At 39.3% G+C, this 21,948-nt stretch overlaps 3 protein-coding genes across 8 annotated transcripts in view; 1 reads left to right on the top strand and 2 right to left on the bottom strand.

Annotated features, from left to right (window-relative positions):
* The window catches only part of LOC124151045 (sperm-tail PG-rich repeat-containing protein 2-like), a 91,178-nt gene extending 85,710 nt beyond the window's left edge, over positions 1 to 5,468 (bottom strand). Inside the window, exons 1-5 of the mRNA XM_046523335.2 lie at positions 5,167 to 5,468; positions 4,685 to 4,809; positions 3,854 to 3,975; positions 3,182 to 3,328; positions 1,480 to 1,644 (exon numbers count right to left, since the gene is read on the bottom strand). Of these exons, the coding sequence (XP_046379291.1) occupies positions 1,480 to 1,644; positions 3,182 to 3,328; positions 3,854 to 3,975; positions 4,685 to 4,796 (546 nt within the window). The 5' untranslated portion in view covers positions 4,797 to 4,809; positions 5,167 to 5,468. The remainder of the gene's footprint in view (positions 1 to 1,479; positions 1,645 to 3,181; positions 3,329 to 3,853; positions 3,976 to 4,684; positions 4,810 to 5,166) is intronic.
* Positions 1 to 21,948, bottom strand: part of LOC124151044 (netrin receptor UNC5C-like) — a 420,080-nt gene that overhangs the window by 274,294 nt on the left and 123,838 nt on the right. For all 6 annotated transcript variants that reach the window (XM_046523327.2, XM_046523329.2, XM_046523331.2 and 3 more), the window contains exon 4: positions 8,296 to 8,403. The gene's annotated coding sequence lies outside the window, so the exon portion shown is untranslated. The remainder of the gene's footprint in view (positions 1 to 8,295; positions 8,404 to 21,948) is intronic.
* Positions 5,453 to 21,948, top strand: part of LOC124151049 (short-chain dehydrogenase/reductase family 42E member 1-like) — a 314,896-nt gene continuing 298,400 nt past the window's right edge. Inside the window, exons 1-2 of the mRNA XM_048400730.1 lie at positions 5,453 to 5,558; positions 6,196 to 6,379. Coding sequence (XP_048256687.1) covers positions 6,206 to 6,379 — 174 coding nt within the window. The 5' untranslated portion in view covers positions 5,453 to 5,558; positions 6,196 to 6,205. The remainder of the gene's footprint in view (positions 5,559 to 6,195; positions 6,380 to 21,948) is intronic.

Here is a 21,948-nt window from a genome sequence, read left to right as displayed (position 1 = left end):
CTGCAGCCCTGGTCCCCAAGATCCACGCCACCTCCAGCTTTGCTTTATGTATGGTCAGGCAGCCATGAACAATGTGATGGTATTGCTGTAAAGCTATCAATGCTCTAAAAAACTCAGCCCGGCTTGGCCAGAAGTCTAACAGTGTTTAATGATAGGATACCTAAATGGCTATGCGAGGCCGTGCCTCAGGGAGGGGCAGTATTCACAAGGCTAAGATAATGGGCAGGCTTGAGACTATAAGCCTTATGTACCGTACACACGGACAATACTGGATTAAAACCAATCGAAGAGGAGCTAATAATTAGAAATCTCGGGCTCGTTACAATTCTCGGACCAAATGTTTCCATGCTCTCCATCAGTTGCTCAATCTGTACAATATGTCACAGTCTTTGTGAAATCTTACAGATATTTTGATTTATACTGCTACTGTGGGTGCTTAACTTGAAACTGATAACTACAAGGAGCAACCTTTCTTCTTGGCAGATTAGGGCTGTGACACTGCCATGCTACAAATATCTTAATTACCACAAACTAATTATTTTTATTGAAAACTGCCATTGTCTGAAAAGCACATTTCAATTGTAGCAAGCAGATGCACAGAATTTAGTCAAGAATTTGCATTTTTAGTTGGTTTGTTAAGGCAGTAAAATGTTCAAGTAACAAATGATTATGTCCGACATAGGAGGAGTTAGCATCCATCATGAAGCTAGATATATTGCCTGCATGGGAGATTTTAATTCTAACAATGGTCGGGAATAATTTGACATAAAACAAGATTTGAGTAATTAGTAGAAGTGCCTGCCATTAACTATCTGACAATGTGAAGCAAATTTGAACAAATTACTTCAATTCTAAAAATTACAATTCCAAATTGACCCCTTACAAAATTGTACAGCATCTTTGGTTATGGAGCTTTATAATTGTCTTTGTTTGCAGGACTTCAAATTTATGAATGGCAAGAGTCTTAAAATATGGTTACACATATAATTTCTGGAGGAAAGTGAAAACACAAGGTAAGAGGAAAGACTTTTAAAATAAATTTAGAAAAGTCCTCTGTAAGCTACTTTCAAAATTTCATAATAATTGACTGAAATCTTGAATATCCTATTTCGTAAATGAAGCTAAAAGATAATGATACGTATACAATGTTGTGAACATTCCGTTCATGCACAGTAATCTGGTAAAACAAACAGTGCTGTTCATATACACACTTTCTTAAATGATGTCAAATTGCATGATATTAATTAAATTTATTTTCAAACATCTTAGAGGGAAATTTGAGGGATTGGATCAGAGGCAATGGCTGTTTAAAGGCAATTATCCCAAGACACAGGAATCTAACAGTTTCCCAGTGCTATTAAGGAGTTACTATTGACATTACTCTAAGATTAATTTGAATGGTTCTCAGCTAGTACAAAGCAGGGAAATAAGAGGACCGAGCTCATTAAAGAATGAAAGAGTATGACTTGCTCCACCTACTTGAGCTGGATTATAGAATGCAGGTCCAAGGGAGCGGTCTCTACTGGGAGGGTCCTGTTTCTTCAGTGTCCCATCTTCAAACTCCTCATAACCATATGCCTGTCCAGGGTAGGGAATGGATGGTGCCTCAGGTTTACGGTGGAACTTGATTCTGTTTGTCATCAACTGAAAAGAGACACAAATTCTTATGGAGTTGAACTTTGTTAATCTGAGGCTTATTTGACAAAGACTTTGTGCTACGGCTGTTGCATCTTCTATACCTTAGCACAGACTTAGTTGTGGCGCTAAGATCACTTTATTAAACAGCACCAGTTACTGTTTGGTTCATACCAGAGAAGACAAATAATTATTCTCAAACTCACATGCTTGAGTTAGTGAGATGCGTATTACGCCACTCTCAACAGTATTCCAAGTATATCATAGCACCTCAGCTTGATGTGGGAGGAAAGCCCAAATTAATGCAGATCTCAGACGTTTTCAACTTTGGTGAAAACCACGAGCATGGATATGGTGATGATAAAACTAGAAACATAAACGGGGCGATCCAAGATTTGAACCCACAATCACAGGTTTCAGGCATGTCCAAGGGAGACAATTCTGCACAACGCATTCTGGGGCCTAAGACGATTGGGCCACCTATGTCCCCAGAACTCAAGTAAATCATTGTAACATGTCCGAAGGATATCTTTGACATGGAGAAGTTGGTTCAGTGGGACAATGCATAACTGTGTGTGCTAGATAGGTTTGGAAATGAGTTGTGAGATAAATGGCATTTAGCAGGCATGAGGGCAGTAATCTGTTTCTAATAATCCTAGAATCGCACCATCTTAGCATCGAATCGATGCATATTTTCATTCCCATGGTCACTGTGGAGTATTATTACACAACAGCCATGAGCGATGTAATCTGGCTTCCTGCTTACGACTGATACCTAGTGTGTCCCTCCAAAGAAAGGTTTCTGCTATATCTTTGCATGAGTAACTTATCAATAAACTACAATAAGGAAAGGGGCCTGTCCTTATCTAACCTAGTCATCACCATGACTTAGCCAATCAGGGACCTTGAATCCGATATCACATATATGTTTTATACCAGTATATCAAATGGCTTTCTCACCAACAGGTGTGATAAGAAAACATATTTCCAAACTGACGAAACGTTGACTATTTGTTGGAAACTGTGACTGTATATGAGACAGAATTTTTACTCCAACAGAGATTGTTTCAAAAAATCTCCATCATACCTCATTGGCATAGCCCTCAATACACCCGTGAAGATCCGGGTTAGAATAGGTCTTGAGCAACCCATGCTTGCCGTAAAAGGTGACTATTCTTGTCGTAAAGGGCGAATGATGGGATTTGGTGGTCAGGCTTGCTGACTTGGTTAATGCATGCTATCGTATCCCAATTGCATGGATCGATGCTCATGATGCCAATCATGAGCATGGATTGATGCTCATGATGTCAATCACTGGATTGTCTGGTCCAGACTCGATTATTTACAGACTGCCGTCATATAGCTAAAACATTGGTGGGTGCGGTGTTAAACAACAAACCCTCAAAATCAGTTTCTTAACAGTATCACAGGCGAGAGGAAAGATCATATGATTTGACAAATAACCTGTTCCTGAAATTGGTTGGGCCATTACTAAAGGAATAAAGAAATGCCTTGATGATTTAAGAAATCATGAAACGCAACTCACAGCTCCCTTTGCTTGAGATCGGAGTTCCGGGGCAGACTTGGATTGTCGGAACTCAATTCCCATGTCAACCTGATAGGCTCCAGGACCTGGAGTATCTTTTTCTGCTTGGTTAAACCGCTTGGATCTGTTCGCTAAAGTGCGTCCACCCTGAAAAACACATATATCATAAGTGCTGCCAAACCTTTATTGATATTGCTAACTGCCGTAAAAATCAGGTCTGAAAAAGAAAATCCCTTGAAATAATGTACAATTTCTTTATTTATTTTACACATTTTTACAAGACCAGTTTATTCAAGAACAAACAAAAGCAAATAAGAAAACAAAATCAAAAAGTATGTTTGATTGAAAATGTTACTTTTCATAACATCCTTTCGTTTGCAACTCTGTTCAAACATATTTCAAGATTTGTAAACACTTAACCTTCATTTCATCTCCTGCTTCATGTCATATTGACTGAGAAAATCCATGAAGGAAGAAAATATATTGATCTGGCCTTGTGAGTGTTTTTGAAATGATGATGCTGTCAAACAAGTAAGATAAAAAAAGCTTCAAATGAAGAAATTTAGTAACTATGAATATAATTAAAATACTATGATAAGCATAGACAGTTACTAAGATGACATTTGTCATTCTTGCAGACTGATAAATTGTAGCCAAAGGGAGACAACTCACTTTAACAGTATCCTGTGGCTTGGCAGGATCATAATGGCCTGGCCCAGGAGCAGCCACAACCTGGTCAGTGACATTGAGGAATGTCTCTCGACTCGTCATAGACAAAAAAGGAGCATATCCATCTGGAACATTACATACACACTTGTCAGATATATAAAACTCCAAAAAAGATTAAAGTTATTGTGGACAGGTATTCATGCAACTGCTGCTCCTTTCAAAAAATAATTAAGCAGAAGTATAAGGGAAAGTCAAATATTGCATATAAATAGCATTGAAATATTAGAAGATTATTTTGAAATGAGTTTATATTATTAATAATAAAGTTGATAAATGACTGAAGCAAAAAATACATAGATACAGAGGGGGATGCAGGGGACAGCACTCCACTTTTTTTAAGCATACTCAATACAACATTTAAGCGTATATAAAACATAACTAAATCATTTCAACATAAATATCACAATTACAAAACGCAAATGGGAGGCAAATTACTTGCATTCATCTAGAATGTTAAGTGCACCTGTACTTTTCCAAAAAGCTGAATACAGCATAAATTATAAACATAGAAAGAACTGACGTTTAAAATGAATAATACCTTTGGCAAAATAATTATATCATTTCAATATCATGAAAAATAAATACTGGTGAAAATATATATATTAGAGCTCCACTCCAGCTTTTGTAACAACAGATAGAAAAGTGCTATACTTTAAGATGTGGTTCAACTTCAATCTGAGATAAATGCATAAATATATAAGAAACAAAATGAATGAATAAGTAGAAAGTTAATTGTTAAAATAATATTCAAACAACCTAATATTGCATACATACCTGCTTTTAATCTGGCCTTGTTAGCTGCAGATGCATCATAAGATCCGGGGCCAACATTATGAGGGGTACTCCCAAAGGTCTGAACTAAATCACGAGGTGCTCTGTCATACATGGCCACAGCTTATCTGGAGCATGCATAAATAGTAGTTGAAAATCACAAAGAATTGTCAAGCTCATCTATTATGCAATAGATAAATAACATTTATTTACATGGGAAAGGTCATAATCGTGAAAGAAAATCCATTTTAAAAGCTGAATACGTCTCACTTACAAAAATATGACAGAAAAAAACAACTCTTACTCCTTATAGGTACATTATAGCTAGTGACAAAGTAAGACACCTTTAGATGCTTGAGTGGGAACAATATCCACCGTACATATATGAATCATTAACACATTTCATCAAAATCAAAGATCGCATTCAATTACTTTCTTTTTGACTAGCATATTGGGAAGTCCTGTGGGCGGGAAATCATACTCACCAGTTCAGATATCCTCTGGTATTGCGCGATTCAAGGACCAAAACAACAATCTTCAAACATCCATGATCATTACAGTTGTATGTTGCCATGGAGCAATATGGCGGAAGGAGAAACCGATCGATTTGAGGCAGTCGTTCCGTAGTCGTTTTATCGAACCAAAACGTGTTTGCTATGATAATGGTCACATATTCACTAAATACAAACCGGGTATAGCTGGGCTGTATAGAACTAATAATCTAATTGTAAGTATAACGTTCGCATTACTTTTGCGACAACCAGAATTCTTCTAAGTTCCTGTTTTGGCGGGAAGGCGTGATCAGCTGTTCGACGGCAATACATCCACTTAATATTGCGATATACAACGTTCTTGTGGTATTTAGTCCATGACAGTGGTAAGCACATGTTTAAACATCCGTAAATATGCTTAGACTCGCATTTGCATGAAGTCTCCACCGTTTTTGTCGCTGATATGCGTCTTTCTTCTGTCTTCAAAGATGTAAACATACATTATTGAAAATCAACGACAACACTGATCGGTTTTCAAGATCAGCTTACAGTGGGAATTAGACAAGTACACAGTAGATGCAGGGTGACCAAATTTGGCATATGTTGAATGTGTAGAATCAAATGGTGCCAGTACACGGTGCATTCTAATCCGTAGAATAGGCACCACGGACTGATGCCATTACAAACAACACATAAGAAGGCCTATATAATTAGTGAATTGTGTGATTGTCATTATGTGTTTAGTCATAATAAAAAGCATGTATCAATTGTTTAGAAGCTTTGATATTTGAAACTGACACGACAGGGAAAGTGTTGTCTGCAAGTCCTAATATCAGATTTGAATTAGTTGTTATACTGCATGCTCATATAATCACATATATATTTATCGAGATTTGTGTCACTGTCATATCACATGTTATGACCATACTATTAATATAGGTTACTTCTTGTTCCTTTTATGAGAGCATATTTCTTCATTAATTTGGAACTGCAAGAAATAAAAGCAAATCAAATCTATTTCAGATTGTCAACAATGAGAACTCGCAGTTCAGCAAGCAAGGCAGATGAGATTCACTTCATTACTGGAGGGGGAGGCTACCCTGGCTTTTGTCTTGGGAAGAATTTGATAGAAGAAGGACATAAAGTTAAATTGTTTGACATTCAGGAACCTGTATGGGATTTATTGCCTGGAATGGAGTTTATTAAGGTAAACAATTATTAATCTGTCAACTTGAATATTTCATAGATGATATTAATTGTATTGGTACATTTCTGTAGTAGTACTAGTACTTTGCACGACAGCGCCCTCTTCTGCAGAGTTCTGTAGTACTACAATGACATATGTATTTTTGCATTTGCTAAAAAACTAGCACACCTATTTTGAGAACTTAGAAGTTTTCTAACTTTTTCCATTTTCTTAAATATCATGATTCAATAAAAAAAATGGTCTAGATCTGAAACATGAAAGACAAGTTATCTTCTTATCACTGTTCCATTATCCTCACATATATGTAAAGTATGTGTGAGTATTTCATTGTATTATGTATAAATCTGGCTTTCCAGGCTCATGATATTTTCTGCAATCAGTATGTATCATAATTTTTGTGTTGTCATCAATGCAGCGATAGAAACTAACAGGTTTAGCCCACTAGTCCTTATAATGATGACACGTAGCAAAACCCTTAAAAGGGGCAATTTCTGCAAGTCCTTATGATACCTTAACTAGTGGACAGTTTTGCATGGACTAAATGACTAGTGCCAATTTCTAACGCTGCAGTGTCAGCAGCTTCAGGGGCATGATATAGATTATTCAACACAATATACAAATGTATCCTCATGTTTCTGAATTCCATTTATTTGCATGTTCATGATTCCATTTAAACAGACTCCAAGCTCTGTTTCCAAACTGATCGTCTCATATTCCGTCATAACTGTGTTACATAAACCATTGCACTTGTGTTTGCGTCTTTAGCGAATGTAGAGTGTTAAGGTACAAAAAATAGTTTGCAAATAGTTGTTTTTCTGTTAGTGTATTTGTTGATGTAGTTTGGGAGATCATGTAAAACATATGTACACTGTGCTGATATTTTGTTTATGTCAGTAAGTGCCATTATGGAGATGCTGGTTTGGAGGAAGAAAAAGTACTGCGAAAACATGATGCTATGCCTCCCATGCACTGAGGCATGTTGCATCTATAACTGGGATATGCTTAAGTTTGTTCAAATGACTTATCCCTTGACATGTCAAGAACACGTGTTATGCTTGGAACATCTACAGAAATAAACATCTCCAACATTGGTGTTTGGGAGCTAGCCTTTACCTTGTGTCAGGTTTAAAGGTCAGATCTTGTCAATATACATAAAGATGATGATAGGTTAGACATATGTGTTTGGAGGCGAAGAAAATTGTGGCATCCATTGTCATGGTAGTTAAGTTATCGTGATGTTTCTTATCTGTATGAAGTTGTTTTCAGCATTTAAAGTCTCCACAGATCTCATATGAGTATATGTGATCAAAGTGTAAAATGGGATTTCATAAAAAATAAATATATTTCAAGTGAATGCATGATATTTGTTTAGCTAATAAAGGATTTTTGTGTGTTCAATAAACTGATAAACCAAAATAAAGCCTCGACCATGAACATACTTCTGTCTCCTGATTGGCTGATAATAGAATGGGCGGGGCTTGTGTTGCATCATTGCATTGAATGATGTCACTGATTTTGTATTGTCGTCTACAGTTTGTTTTTGGTTAATGATTAAGTAAGTAGTTTGTGAAGATACTATTGTTGATGTATTTATTCATAAGAATTGACTGCAATATGTTTTGTGTTTTGGGAGTTAAAAACATAAAAAAGCTGTGTGCACACTTGGTGTAAATCTTTCATAAATGCAATTTTGTATCAAAGTTAATTCTTTAATGTAGTTGAAATGTATAAATACATTTACATACTGACCGTCTCTGTCATCCTCTTTAGAAGCTTGTAAAAATGGCTGTTTTCCTTCCCCTTGTCAGCACAAGGTCAGTTAAAGAAAGCAAATTTGTTAAGATAAAAATTCCTTTTCTTTGTCTAGTGTTGCAGTTCGATCCTTTTCCCGAGAAAAACACACATGCAAACCCTACCTTGACTCTTCACCCCTGTCGTCCATGATTGTTTGTTGTAGTAACCATGGTTACCTTATGACTACGGTCCAGTAGACAACCATTCTTCAGTTGATTCCATCTTTAAATCTGCAGTGAAGAGATTAGATATAAGATATATGTTTGTCATACATCATGCTGACTTGTAATTTGTAGTGTGAAGGACTCTCATGATTCTGGTTGTAATAGGCATGATGAGGTGATACTTTTAAAACGTTTATTAGGTTACATAATGGCAAAAATCCAAAGAAAACAAAACATTGAAATTACATATTTATATAATTATTATATAATATATTGGTCTTGCTGAGGATGCTGTCCCTGAATTCTGAGAATTTTGTACTATTCTCCTAGCAACTGTACTTTGGAGTATCATGACCTTGGAAAATATGAGAATAACCATTCTCTAAATATTGTGAAACATTGCTAAACAACTGCATTTTTTCAAGAGAGACAGAGATCTGCCAGTTATACAATGCTGAAAACACCTGTAAACTACACGTAACTAGGTCTTGTTCCACATATCTCACATTGTCACACGCCCTCAGCAAAGGTTCTGATTTGAAAGTAAATAAATAAACCAAGAAGATGTGTGTCTGACTTTGTGTAGAAATAGACTGGGGAAAAGTGGTGCCATTTGGATATGTTTACATTTTGTCAGTTACCTCATCAGTAGTGAGTGATAACAAGCTTTAATGTGATAGCCACATAAATATCCTCAAATTGTTTTGAGAAACAAATGTATAAACATGGTGGTTATTTACTAATACTTAAAGCCCCTTGGATTGGAATTAAGATACTCTTATGTCTTTTCTTTGCCTTCGGTGACATTGGGTCAGGAGGGTGTGTTTATCATGGCGCTGCACAAGGGAAGAGTGTGTGCACAGTTGAAGCTGTGGAGGAATACAGGACATATATTCAAATTATCTTCCACATCTCCTGGTCTCCTGGTTTTCATGTATCAACGAGATTGCTTTGAAGTATTTCTTTTGAGTTTAACTTCTTAGGGGTGGGGTATGTTGGGGTTGTTTAATGCAGAAGGAGGGAGGGGACATGGGATATGTAAAGGGGAGGCTATGTAGGGAGGGGATATGTAAAGGGGAGGCTATGTAGGGAGGGGATATGTAAAGGGGAGGCTATGTAGGGAGGGGATATGTGAAGGGGAGGATATGTGAAGGGGAGGCTATGTAGGGAGGGGATATGTAAAGGGGAGGCTATATAGGAAATGGATATGTAAAGGGGTGGCTATGTAGGGAGGGGATATGTGAAGGGGAGGCTATGTAGGGAGGTGATATGTAAAGGGGAGGCTATGTAGAGAGTGGATATGTAAAGGGGAGGTTATGTAGGGAGGGGATACGTTAAGGGGAGGCTATGTAAGGAGTGGATATGTAAAGGGGTGGCTATGTAGGGAGGGGATATGTAAAGGGGTGGCTATGTAGGGAGTGGATATGTAAAGGGGTGGCTATGTAGGGAGGGGATATGTAAAGGGGTGGCTATGTAGGAAGTGGATATGTAAAGGGGTGGCTATGTAGGGAGGGGATATATAAAGGGGTGGCTATGTAGGGAGTGGATATGTAAAGGGGTGGCTATGTAGGGAGTGGATATGTAAAGGGGTGGTTATGTAGGGAGGGGATATGTAAAGGGGTGGTTATGTAGGGAGTGGATATGTAAAGGGGTGGCTATGTAGGGAGTGGATATATAAAGGGGTGGTTATGTAGGGACGGGATATGTAAAGGGGTGGTTATGTAGGGAGGGGATATGTAAAGGGGTGGTTATGTAGGGAGTGGATATGTAAAGGGGTGGCTATGTAGGGAGTGGATATGTAAAGGGGTGGCTATGTAGGGAGGGGATATATAAAGGGGAGGCTATGTAGGGAGTGGATATATAAAGGGGTGGCTATGTAGGAAGTGGATATGTAAAGGGGTGGCTATGTAGGGAGGGGATATATAAAGGGGAGGCTATGTAGGGAGGGGATATGTAAAGGGGTGGCTATGTCAGGAGTGGATATGTAAAGGGGTGGCTATGTAGGGAGGGGATATGTAAAGGGGAGGCTATGTAGGGAGTGGATATATAAAGGGGTGGCTATGTAGGAAGTGGATATGTAAAGGGGTGGCTATGTAGGGAGGGGATATATAAAGGGGAGGCTATGTAGGGAGGGATATGTAAAGGGGTGGCTATGTCAGGAGTGGATATGTAAAGGGGTGGCTATGTAGGGAGGGGATATGTAAAGGGGTGGCTATGTAGGGAGGGGATATGTAAAGGGGTGGCTATGTAGGGAGGGGATATGTAAAGGGGAGGCTATGTAGGGAGTGGATATGTAAAGGGGAGGCTATGTAGGGAGTGGATATGTAAATGGATGGATATATAAAGAGATGGATAATGTTGTAAAGTGGGATATATATGGATAGTTATAATATTATGAACAAAACTGTTATGAACAAGGAATTAAACTGAATTGTGTTCTAGTTGATCTCTGTATTCATTTTCAAAACATCAACCCATGGTGATGATGATTTCACAAAAACATCCACAATAAATTGCAGAAGAGGAAGGTGAAGGGACTTTCCCCACTGTATCACCAACACATAGGACTGCCACCCTGTTGTCTTGGAACCCGTTCCACAAAGCGATCTTAGTGCTAAGTTGGTCGTAACTGCCATACTTCAGCATAGGCTTACGATCAACGTAGCACTAAGATCGCTTTGTGGAACGGGGCCCTGGTAGGTACTGTAGCTCCTATATCTGTTTACAACTTAACTGATTTTGTCAATTTCCAATTTCCATCGTGGTCATGAATGTTGAATGTGTGTTGAAATCAACAGAAATGTTTTACACTCTGTGGAGTGGGGACCATGTTGTTCCCGGCCACACCTGTTTACAAATAACACCTGCTCCATCAAAATATTTACCAATGTTTACAGACAGGTTTCCTGTCAACTTAAAACATGTCCTCCGTATCTAAAACAACCTTCCTGCAGCAGGGGGGCAGCTTGATAAGATGGTGCTGAAATGTCAGCCCGTCAGCTGATAGCCATTTGGAGAGGGACTTTTTCTAGAATGAAGACAGTGTTAGGGTATATCTTTTGGACAAATAAATACAGATGCTGATCACCCAAATGGTAGCCATTGAAGAAATGCTGCCAATTTGTCAAGCTGAGATAATTTTGTTGAGTTAGTTTTGTGTGTAGGCCTATAGATGATAACTATTTGAAATTTGATTTCATTGTCACAGATTTTAAATACAGTCATTTGTGAATGTCATTCTGTAATCAGTAATATTGACAGTAAGTTGTGCTATATAATACTTTATCATGAGTAGGTAACACTGCCACCATTAGCCTAGCCTTGCTTCCAGGCTGAACTGAAAGAAAAGTCCATGGATGTGTAGTAATTCTATCCTAATAGGCAAGTCTAGATATGTGTAAAGACTCCACAACTTGTTCTTATTATTTACATAATCTAGAAATTATTATTTAAACTAATAATTATTTAATATTACCTTAGAGACTTGTGCAAGTCATTGGTCATTGATTGGTCCATGTCAGTAGGAAGACTTTATCAGACACATCATATTTCTTTGTTATGAACAACCTGTCTCTTAATGTGGGTAACTCAGGATAGATTGCCCCCACTCCTTGCAAAATTGACAAGGTAAGGATGTAATCTGTGGGATGACGCCACATCCTGCTACACTGACAAGGTAAGCATGTCATCTGTGGGATGACGCCACATCCTGCTACACTGACAAGGTAAGCATGTCATCTGTGGGATGACGCCACATCCTGCTACACTGACAAGGTAAGCATGTCATCTGTGGGATGACGCCACATCCTGCTACACTGACAAGGTAAGCATGTCATTCTGTGTGATGACTCTACACCCTGCTACACTGACAAGGTAAGCATGTCATTCTGTGTGATGACTCTACACCCTGCTACACTGACAAGGTAAGCATGTCATCTGTGGGATGACGCCACATCCTGCTACACTGACAAGGTAAGCATGTCATCTGTGGGATGACGCCACATCCTGCTACACTGACAAGGTAAGCATGTCATCTGTGGGATGACGCCACATCCTGCTACACTGACAAGGTAAGCATGTCATTCTGTGTGATGACTCTACACCCTGCTACACTGACAAGGTAAGCATGTCATCTGTGGGATGATGCCACATCCTGCTACACTGACAAGGTAAGCATGTCATTCTGTGTGATGACTCTACACCCTGCTACACTGACAAGGTAAGCATGTCATTCTGTGTGATGACTCTACACCCTGCTACACTGACAAGGTAAGCATGTCATTCTGTGTGATGACTCTACACCCTGCTACACTGACAAGGTAAGCATGTCATTCTGTGTGATGACTCTACACCCTGCTACACTGACAAGGTAAGCATGTCATCTGTGGGATGATGCCACATCCTGCTACACTGACAAGGTAAGCATGTCATCTGTGGGATGACGCCACATCCTGCTACACTGACAAGGTAAGCATGTCATCTGTGGGATGACGCCACATCCTGCTACACTGACAAGGTAAGCATGTCATCTGTGGGATGACGCCACATCCTGCTACACTGACAAGGTAAGCATGTCATCTGTGGGATGACGCCACATCCTGCTACACTGACAAGGTAAGCATGTCATCTGTGGGATGACGCCACATCCTGCTACACTGACAAGGTAAGCATGTCATTCTGTGTGATGACTCTACACCCTGCTACACTGACAAGGTAAGCATGTCATCTGTGGGATGATGCCACATCCTGCTACACTGACAAGGTAAGCATGTCATTCTGTGTGATGACTCTACACCCTGCTACACTGACAAGGTAAGCATGTCATCTGTGGGATGACGCCACATCCTGCTACACTGACAAGGTAAGCATGTCATTCTGTGTGATGACTCTACACCCTGCTACACTGACAAGGTAAGCATGTCATCTGTGGGATGACTCTACACCCTGCTACACTGACAAGGTAAGCATGTCATTCTGTGTGATGACTCTACACCCTGCTACACTGACAAGGTAAGCATGTCATCTGTGGGATGATGCCACATCCTGCTACACTGACAAGGTAAGCATGTCATTCTGTGTGATGACTCTACACCCTGCTACACTGACAAGGTAAGCATGTCATCTGTGGGATGACGCCACATCCTGCTACACTGACAAGGTAAGCATGTCATTCTGTGTGATGACTCTACACCCTGCTACACTGACAAGGTAAGCATGTCATCTGTGGGATGACGCCACATCCTGCTACACTGACAGGATAAGGATCTCATCTGTGGGATGACGCCACACCCTGCTACACTGACAAGGTAAGCATGTCATCTGTGGGATGATGCCACATCCTGCTACACTGACAAGGTAAGCATGTCATCTGTGGGATGACGCCACATCCTGCTACACTGACAAGGTAAGCATGTCATTCTGTGTGATGACTCTACACCCTGCTACACTGCAAAGGTAAGCATGTCATCTGTGGGATGACGCCACGTCTTGCTACACTGACAGGATAAGGATCTCATCTGTGGGATAACGCCACATCCTGCTACACTGATATAGTATGGATGTCATCTGTAGGATGACGTCAAGTCTTGCTACACGGACAGAGTAAGGATGTCATCTGTGAAAAGATTCCTTGCCCAGCTAGACTGACAAGGTAAGGATGTCATCTGTAGGATGACTCCATGCCCTGCTACACTGACAAGGTAAGGATGTCATCTGTAGGATGACTCCACGCCCTGCTACACTGACAGGGTAAGGATGTCGTCTGTAGGATGACTCCATGCCCTGCTACACTGACAGGGTAAGGATGTCATCTGTGGGATGACTCCACGCCCTTGTTGCACTGACAAGGTAAGGATGTCATCTGTGGGATGACTCCACACCCTGCAACACTGACAAGGCAAGGATGTCATCTGTGGGATGACTCCACACCCTGCTACACTGACAGGGTAAGGATGTCGTCTGTGGGATGACGCTACGCCCTGCAAACTGACAAGGTAAGGGTGTCATCTGTGGGATGTCTCCACACCCTGCTACACTGCCAAGATAAGGATGTCATCTGTGGGATGACTCCACACCCTGCCACACCGAGAGCAGCATGGAGCCCCACCCACTCACCCATCTCCTGATGGTGTATGAGGAATGGATGTGGGTGAGCATGATAAGATGATAGTTAAGTTGTGTTTATATGTCCTGGATGAGGATCCACAAGATCGTGTATACAGTTAAACATGGCAATGCAGCTGATCTGTAAACAAACTGGCTATAAACTTGCTCACATATGACTGTCATCATATGTAGGATTATTTTCCTGTTTCTTGGAATCGTTTCCTTTAGAACACTAAAATGCCATCCAATTTTTCCCTAAAGATGTAAAATATTGTTAACATGTGTGATGCCGATTCGTTGCTGCGTTTTGACAGCAATATGCTCCTTGGAGCAACAAATCTAGTCCCTGCCTTTATCAACAGAGCTGAAGAACCTTTAGCATTTGTTGCACGTTGTATATATTATGGCATACAAAGACGATCTGTTGGAAGGACACTGTTTGAGTACAGGTCAAGCACTTGGAAGCATTCGTGCCAGAGGAAATGGAAAATGATGGACTTGTGATGAACTGTGATGTAGAAAATTATGTGAACCTATTTTTATTTGTGTGACAGGAAGAATATTAAATAGTCATATATCATAAACCTGCTTCACTTGGAGTTGATAGTGCATGAATATAAACTCACACTACTTCAACATTCAACTTATGTTATACATATGCATGTCATAAGGCTATGACACAACTTTCATGTATAATGATCTTTTTGTTGCCAAGTTCTGACAAAAATTTGATTTGAATAGTTTCCAATAATGTCATTGTGAATAAACCGTTCTTTTTCAGATTAATTTTCTGGTATGGCACCGTTAGTCTCATTTGCAGCTGTTCCAGACAAGAAGCTGAAAGGGATGAGATATCTATTCCTGAAGCAGTAATGTCTGCAATATTTCTTGTCCAGGAATAAACCACAGGGAATGACCTGCTCATAGACTTGCACAAGTCTCTAAGGCAATAATTATTAGTTTAAATCATAACTTTTAGATTATGTAAATAATAACAAGTTGTCCCTATAAGAGACTGGAGTCCTTAGATCTGTCCACATATCTAGACTTGTCTATTAGTAGGAAAGAATTGCTACACATCCATGGACTTTTCCTTGGAGCAAGGCTAACCTGCACACTGTCACCATGGTTAGACGCACCCTGTTGATTTAGCCTCCACCTCCTCCTCCTATACTTGGTGGCCCTCGCATCCAAGTTAAAGACGTCATCATATCCCAAGATTTCAGTCCTGATAGTATACACACATTCATCACTCAAGCCCTACATGCCCCATGTTTAGCCTACATTGATAATTATAGATATGTAATTGGCATTTAAGGTTTCATCTGAATTTGGGAAACAAGGAGATAAAAGTTTTTACCTCTATTCCAGATTTTCACAGTCAGAGGTGACTAATCTCGGCCTCTCTGCCAAAGATATATCACGGTGTACTTATACTGTGAGTGCGCTCTCTGACATGAAACTGCATTGCACATGTGTTGTGAGAGGATTTATGTACTGGGACGCTGCTCTCGTCATGCTTAACTTTACCTGTATGGTGCTGGGAATCCACAAGGCCTATCAATAAGGGATTACAGGTCTCGTAATCTGCTCAAGTGCTTCAGTGGAAATATTACAAATGATATTTCAGTCTGATGTAGAGATTGCCTACCTGGTGATGCTTGTTTTACGTAGTTGCTAGTTTCCATGATGAAGTTAGCAGAGGGAGACGGTAAAACCAAGTGTGTGTTCAGATGGTGTGAATCAACATTTGTGTATTGGAAGGATTCCTTGTTGGTAGTCGGCAATGATAATATCTTAAGGAAACGTTACGGAAAAAGTTAAACTGCATGAGAGTGAGAGTGATGGTGGTTTCTGCTGAGGCATTTATGAAAAGAATTGGTGTTGTTTTTGTGGAAGTTAGGTGTGTATTATCTTGTTAACATGCTTATGGAATCATCATGGGTTGTAGGTAATGAAGTGAATAATCCAAGGTGCAAGAAATATGATCATAGGGAACTGGGAAGGTAATTGATGACTATGACATCTATAGTAATTCATGCACACAACAGATTAGCTTCCAACTGGCATGGATCATTTTAACCCATTATTCAGAACAGAGTGGGTCCTAGAACAAGGGAAGATAACTCTCAAATGTTGAGATATTCCAGTGATGGATTGATTTCAAAAGGCCATTATAAAGGATAATTTTTTAGTGTTGATAATCAAGGTAGAGAATTATATATAAATTGTTAATTTCAAATTGTCAACTATTCTTGAAATTTTTATACTTCAAAGAAACAAGGTCCCCAGTATGCTTCACACGGTGGCCATGTTTGATCTGGTTTGTTGTGTGTCACCCGCAGGACGTTTCAGTGAAATTCATGCATTTTCATGGACCGCACCATCATTTGGTGCAAAAGGGTGGTTTGGTCCTAGAATATACACAAATTTAGCAAAAAAGTCTTGTGTGTCACCATACCCCAATGGCATCAAGCTATCATCCACAGGTTTGGCCCAGACTAAACAGGGTAACTCAATATATTTGGCTTGGTGCTGACTGCAGTGTAAAACAACATTCACTCACATCCAGCACGACACCCATGCTGTCTCACTATTCAGTGGGAGGACTGCCAGGTTTGTGCAAGATGTCAGTATTGCAGGTGGTCTGATTCCGTAGGAGAGTGTCTTGGTGGTGAATTGACGAAATTCTTGTGAGTCCTAACCATGTCTACTGGGTGGTGTTAAAAGAGGAAATCAGGAAAACCAGTGATTTGATTACATTAAAGACTGCCAACTGTGGGGGTCGGTCATGTGTATATTTTATTAATTTGTGGAATTTATATTACTGTCATGTTGTAGTGATTACTGGTTATCCATACCATCACTTGAACCCTGGCTGGTTAATATGGAAGTACATAATCGTGGCTCAGACACATGTGGCAGAAATACGAGGTATTTTCATGCGGGGTGTGTGAACGCTTGTACCACAGTTTATATTATTAGCTTTGGGAAAAGAACTTGGTGTTGGGAAGTTTATGACAGTAATTCATGGGAAGGACATGTGCCAGTCAACTCAGTAAAAATATACGAACTGGTACACCGTTTATTTATGTTTACAATGTTTTCTTGATCTGATATTTGCCATTTATCATGCATACTTGATACATGACACAGGTCTGTTTCTTCATGGACTGTTTTAGTTAAGATGTGTATAAATTAAGGTTTTAATGAATGTTTATAATTGTAACCACGTGATCAAAACTCTTGAAAAGCGCACTTTGCATCTTTTATCATTACTGTAAATAATATTCCTTATTGGCAGGAATGGTTTGTTTTCACTTTATTAGTATTAGCACACATGCAGATATCTTCAGTAAGTAATCACTGCTATATTTCGTGACGCTATTTCAAGTGGCGGGGACAATAGTCAATGAGGACTACAACCACTGGAATTGTTATTGGTCCTCAGCACAATTAAGTAGTCTCTGACTTGTGGACAAGCATGAATTTCAAAGGCTGTTAATAAATACATACCAGCCTTCAGTTCAGTCAGTGATTTATTTTTATGAAATTTGTCAGAAATGAGTTTTAATGTTTAACGATATGAGGGAGAAGGTGATTCGTCCCAGACACAAGAAAAGGCCCAAAATAGTCAAAAGCTTCAGCAGATGTCCCTCTCTCGTTTCCGATTATAAGTTTCATGGATGTGTGATTTACTTGTCTTCCTTTGACAATGATATGTCTATTTGAAATAGACTCCTTACATGTGTTAAGGCTGCGAGCTCTGTTTTTAGACATAAATTAGGGGGAAATCCATTGCTAAGAAACCTCAGCATTTCTAATGTCGTGAAACACAAGCAGGGACAACATGCCGTTAAACCATATCATGTGATTACCACAATTTATAGATTAATTGAGCCGTGTGGGTGGTATAAAAATACGGTGTGGCTTTTTACCAGTGATAAAGGCTTTCTTGAGAAAATAAACAGCTTCAGAGGTTTTGAGAGAATGAATTCCACAAATTCCTTCTTAAGTGGAGTTAGGCCTGTTTAAACAATAAAAAATTAAAATCTATGTTTATAATGAGTTTCGGTTTTTTCATTATCATGATTCTGGTGGAGTGTTTTATGTCAGTCTCTGGATTCTGTTACCTGGATATTTATCTCGTTAGTTATGTAAACACAGCAGGTATTTTTGTGTTTTTGATTGTTGAAAGACTCAATTACGGCTACTTTCAAGAGCTTAAAACAATTCTAGATCTTTGGAAAGTATAATTGTTTAATTGAGCTTGTTTCGAATGTAACACCCTTGTGTATGGCATACCTTTATCCTGTTTGTAAGAATAGTAATCTGGTAAAATGGTTAAGAATGTCTAAGAATGATCGACTATGAAAGTCATCGTCTCCATATAAGGGGCACTATGGAATATACTACTTGAAAGAAGTTAGAAAACAGACCATTTTTTCAAATTACTATAGTTAGCTGAAATCATATGACAAAATTGAGTGTCCTTTAACTTCTTTTGAGTAGTATATATAACAAAGGATCTGTAGTTTGAGTGGCTTTTTTAGACTGTAAGGATTCTGCAGAGACTATAAACATTGTTTGTTTGTTGTTTATAGCCACATTCAGTCATTCAGTAATATTCCAGCTATAGTGGGCTGTAAATAATCAAATCTGGACGAGACGATCCAGTGACAGATATTATGAGCAACCATCCATGCCATCGAGATACATTGACATGCAATCAACCAAGTCACCAAGTCTGACCGCCCGTTCCATTTGGTCACCTCTTACAACTAGCACAGGTTGCTGGGATCTGTTCTAACCCAGAGTTCTCATGGCGCCCAGAAAGATTGAAGAAGTTACATTACCGCTGAAATATTACCGATGTGACTTGAAATTTTAATCCACTCTTAAAACATTAAGGTTGTTTGAGTTAGCCAGGTTTGACTGTGGACAGTTTAAGGATTCATATTTTGCAATAATTGGTGAATGAGGATTTTATCATCACAATCTCTTTTCTTACACTTTTCACAATTATGCACACTTTTCACATTGTTATGAACGAAATATCAAATGTGAATTCATTGCCTGATAATATTTGTTATTAACTATTATCATATATTCATGTTCAATTTGTTAGAGTAGAAAAATTATAGATGTTGTTCTTTTCCTTTCCACTTAAAGCATTGTGAAACGGTGATTAAGAATAATGAAGACTGTATAAGACGACATAGCCATTCTTGGGCTAATGATTGAAACCCCCTTAAAATCACTGTCCACTTGGCCACTCCTATCAGCATGATGCCCGACTTTGAAGTTACATCCTCATGTTCCCACAGCATCCTATTTCAGTTCATGGTATTGTAATGACCACTTCATGTTTCTGGTATTCTGTGTTCATGTCAACAAGTCAATGTGACCAGAAGTTGTCCATTTGAATCCTCCCCTAACTACAACGATATGATAGCATATACATGGTTTGTTTTGTTTGTTTGTTTGTTGTTTGGCACTGCACTCAGCAATATTACAGCTATATGACAACAGTCTGTAAATAATTGAGTCTGGAACAGACAATCCAGTGTTTGACATAATGAGCATCGATCCATGCAATTGGGACACGATGACATGTATCAACCAAGTCAGCGAGCCTGACCACCCGATCCTGTTAGTCGTCTCTTATGACAAGCAAAGTCGCCTTTTACAGAAAGCATGGGTTGCTGAAGACCTATTCTACCCTGGATCTTCATGGTCACATGCATATGATAGTATACACATGGTAATATTACTGTATTAAGAAGCTTTGTAAATGGACAATTATAAGTCATTACTTTTGTTGCTGTTGTGAATTAGTGTTAACCAAGGTTAAAGATTAATCCTAAAATAAAACTGTATGGTACGACTGTCAACAAAACGATGTGTGCAATGGGTTGTGTGTGTGTGTGTGTGTGGGGGGGGGGGGGGGGGGGGGTTGGGTTGGGTTAGGTAGGGTTGTGGTGGGTTGGGGTGGGTGTGGGTGTGTATTTGAATTAAGATTTTAGGGACATTTATCATGTTTATGGATATTTTAACCTATGCATTGCTGCTGAATTAGTCATTTTGTTACGTCACACGACAAGGGCTGTTCCTTCTTTGGGAGGCTGTTTTTTAAAAACGTTTTGGTACAGAAATGAGTGATGTCATCAGTATCATTTGATGTCATTCCTTCCTTTGATAGTGTACATGCTTACAGTAATATATGAGCCTGACAAAATATTGGCAGTTTACACAGACACTCTGAAATCAGCATACGGGTCTTTGGTGCAGTAAATGGCGATTATTTTGACACGTTTGCTTTATCGCCAAAATGTATCTTGTCAGTGTGTTGTGCACTCACTCTATTAGCCAATCAAACAGCAGATGAGGGATGTGTTCGCACCGTGCTGCAAGTTCCTGGTACGGTTTGCAGGCTGGAACTATCAAACATGGAAACTGCACTTGATTAAAATTTATTGTGCTGAAAGATGTGTTGAGTACTAGAATGACAATAACAGTGTGCACCAGATAGCCAGGTAATGGTGGCAGCTTTGGTGCATGCACTCTAATATGAAACGTACGAGCCTCTTAATGGTGGAAGGCTCAGGCACAAGGCTCAGGGCAGTAGGGCTCTTAGTTGTTCAGTAGGTTGAGGTAAAGTATTCATTGCTGTAAACGTTTTTATCATTACTATGATTAATCACTTCAAATTCAAACAGGCCGATGGCCTAGTTGCACCCAGACACATAGGTTGGCCCTGGCGTCTTGATATTGGATGTGATGTCACTTGCTCTTCCTGTTACGGTTCACCCACAGGAACAATTACTTTGATAACACGATAGATCATTTTGTTTCAATTAAGGTACAGTCACTTAAGGTGCTGCAATTCCTATTTCAAAATTGCGTCCCTTAGATGTGGGTTCAAATCCCATATTCACCTGATTATTTTTGTGAACACATATACTTCTTGTAGCAAATACCTAGGGCCTGCATCACTTTGGCTTTTTCCTCAAGATGACACACCAAGATATAACAGCCCAAAACAGTGCTAAACTCAAGCCACTCATAAATAACTACACACTGCTATTGTTAGGGAACTTTCATGTTGCTGAAATATTTCTAAAATTTCTTCTACGTGTGAAGATCTGGGTTAGAATAGGTCTTAGGTTACCCATGCTTGCTGTAAAAGATGACTATGCTTGTCGTAAGAGGTGACTAAAGGGATCGGGTGGTCAGGCTCGCTGACTTGGTTGATGCATGTCATCATGTCCCAATTGCATGGATCAATGCTCCTGACAACAATCACTGGATTGTCTGGTCCAAACACAATTATTTACAGCCTGCAGTTATATAGCTGGAATATTGCTGAGTGCAGCGTTAAACAACAAACAAACAAACAAAAATCTAAAGTGGCTTCAAATCACACTGACACTAAAAACCCAACGATCCAATATTTCCAGACATGACCACGATGAGAGGTAACCCGGATCAGCGAATGAGACCTCC

This window comes from Haliotis rufescens, unplaced genomic scaffold (assembly GCF_023055435.1).
Source record: "Haliotis rufescens isolate VD_foot unplaced genomic scaffold, xgHalRufe1.0.p SCAF_20, whole genome shotgun sequence".
In the NCBI taxonomy this organism is placed as follows: Eukaryota; Metazoa; Mollusca; class Gastropoda; order Lepetellida; family Haliotidae; genus Haliotis; species Haliotis rufescens.
Note: the sequence above shows the minus strand (reverse complement) of the source record. Positions and strands in the feature narration are given on the sequence as shown.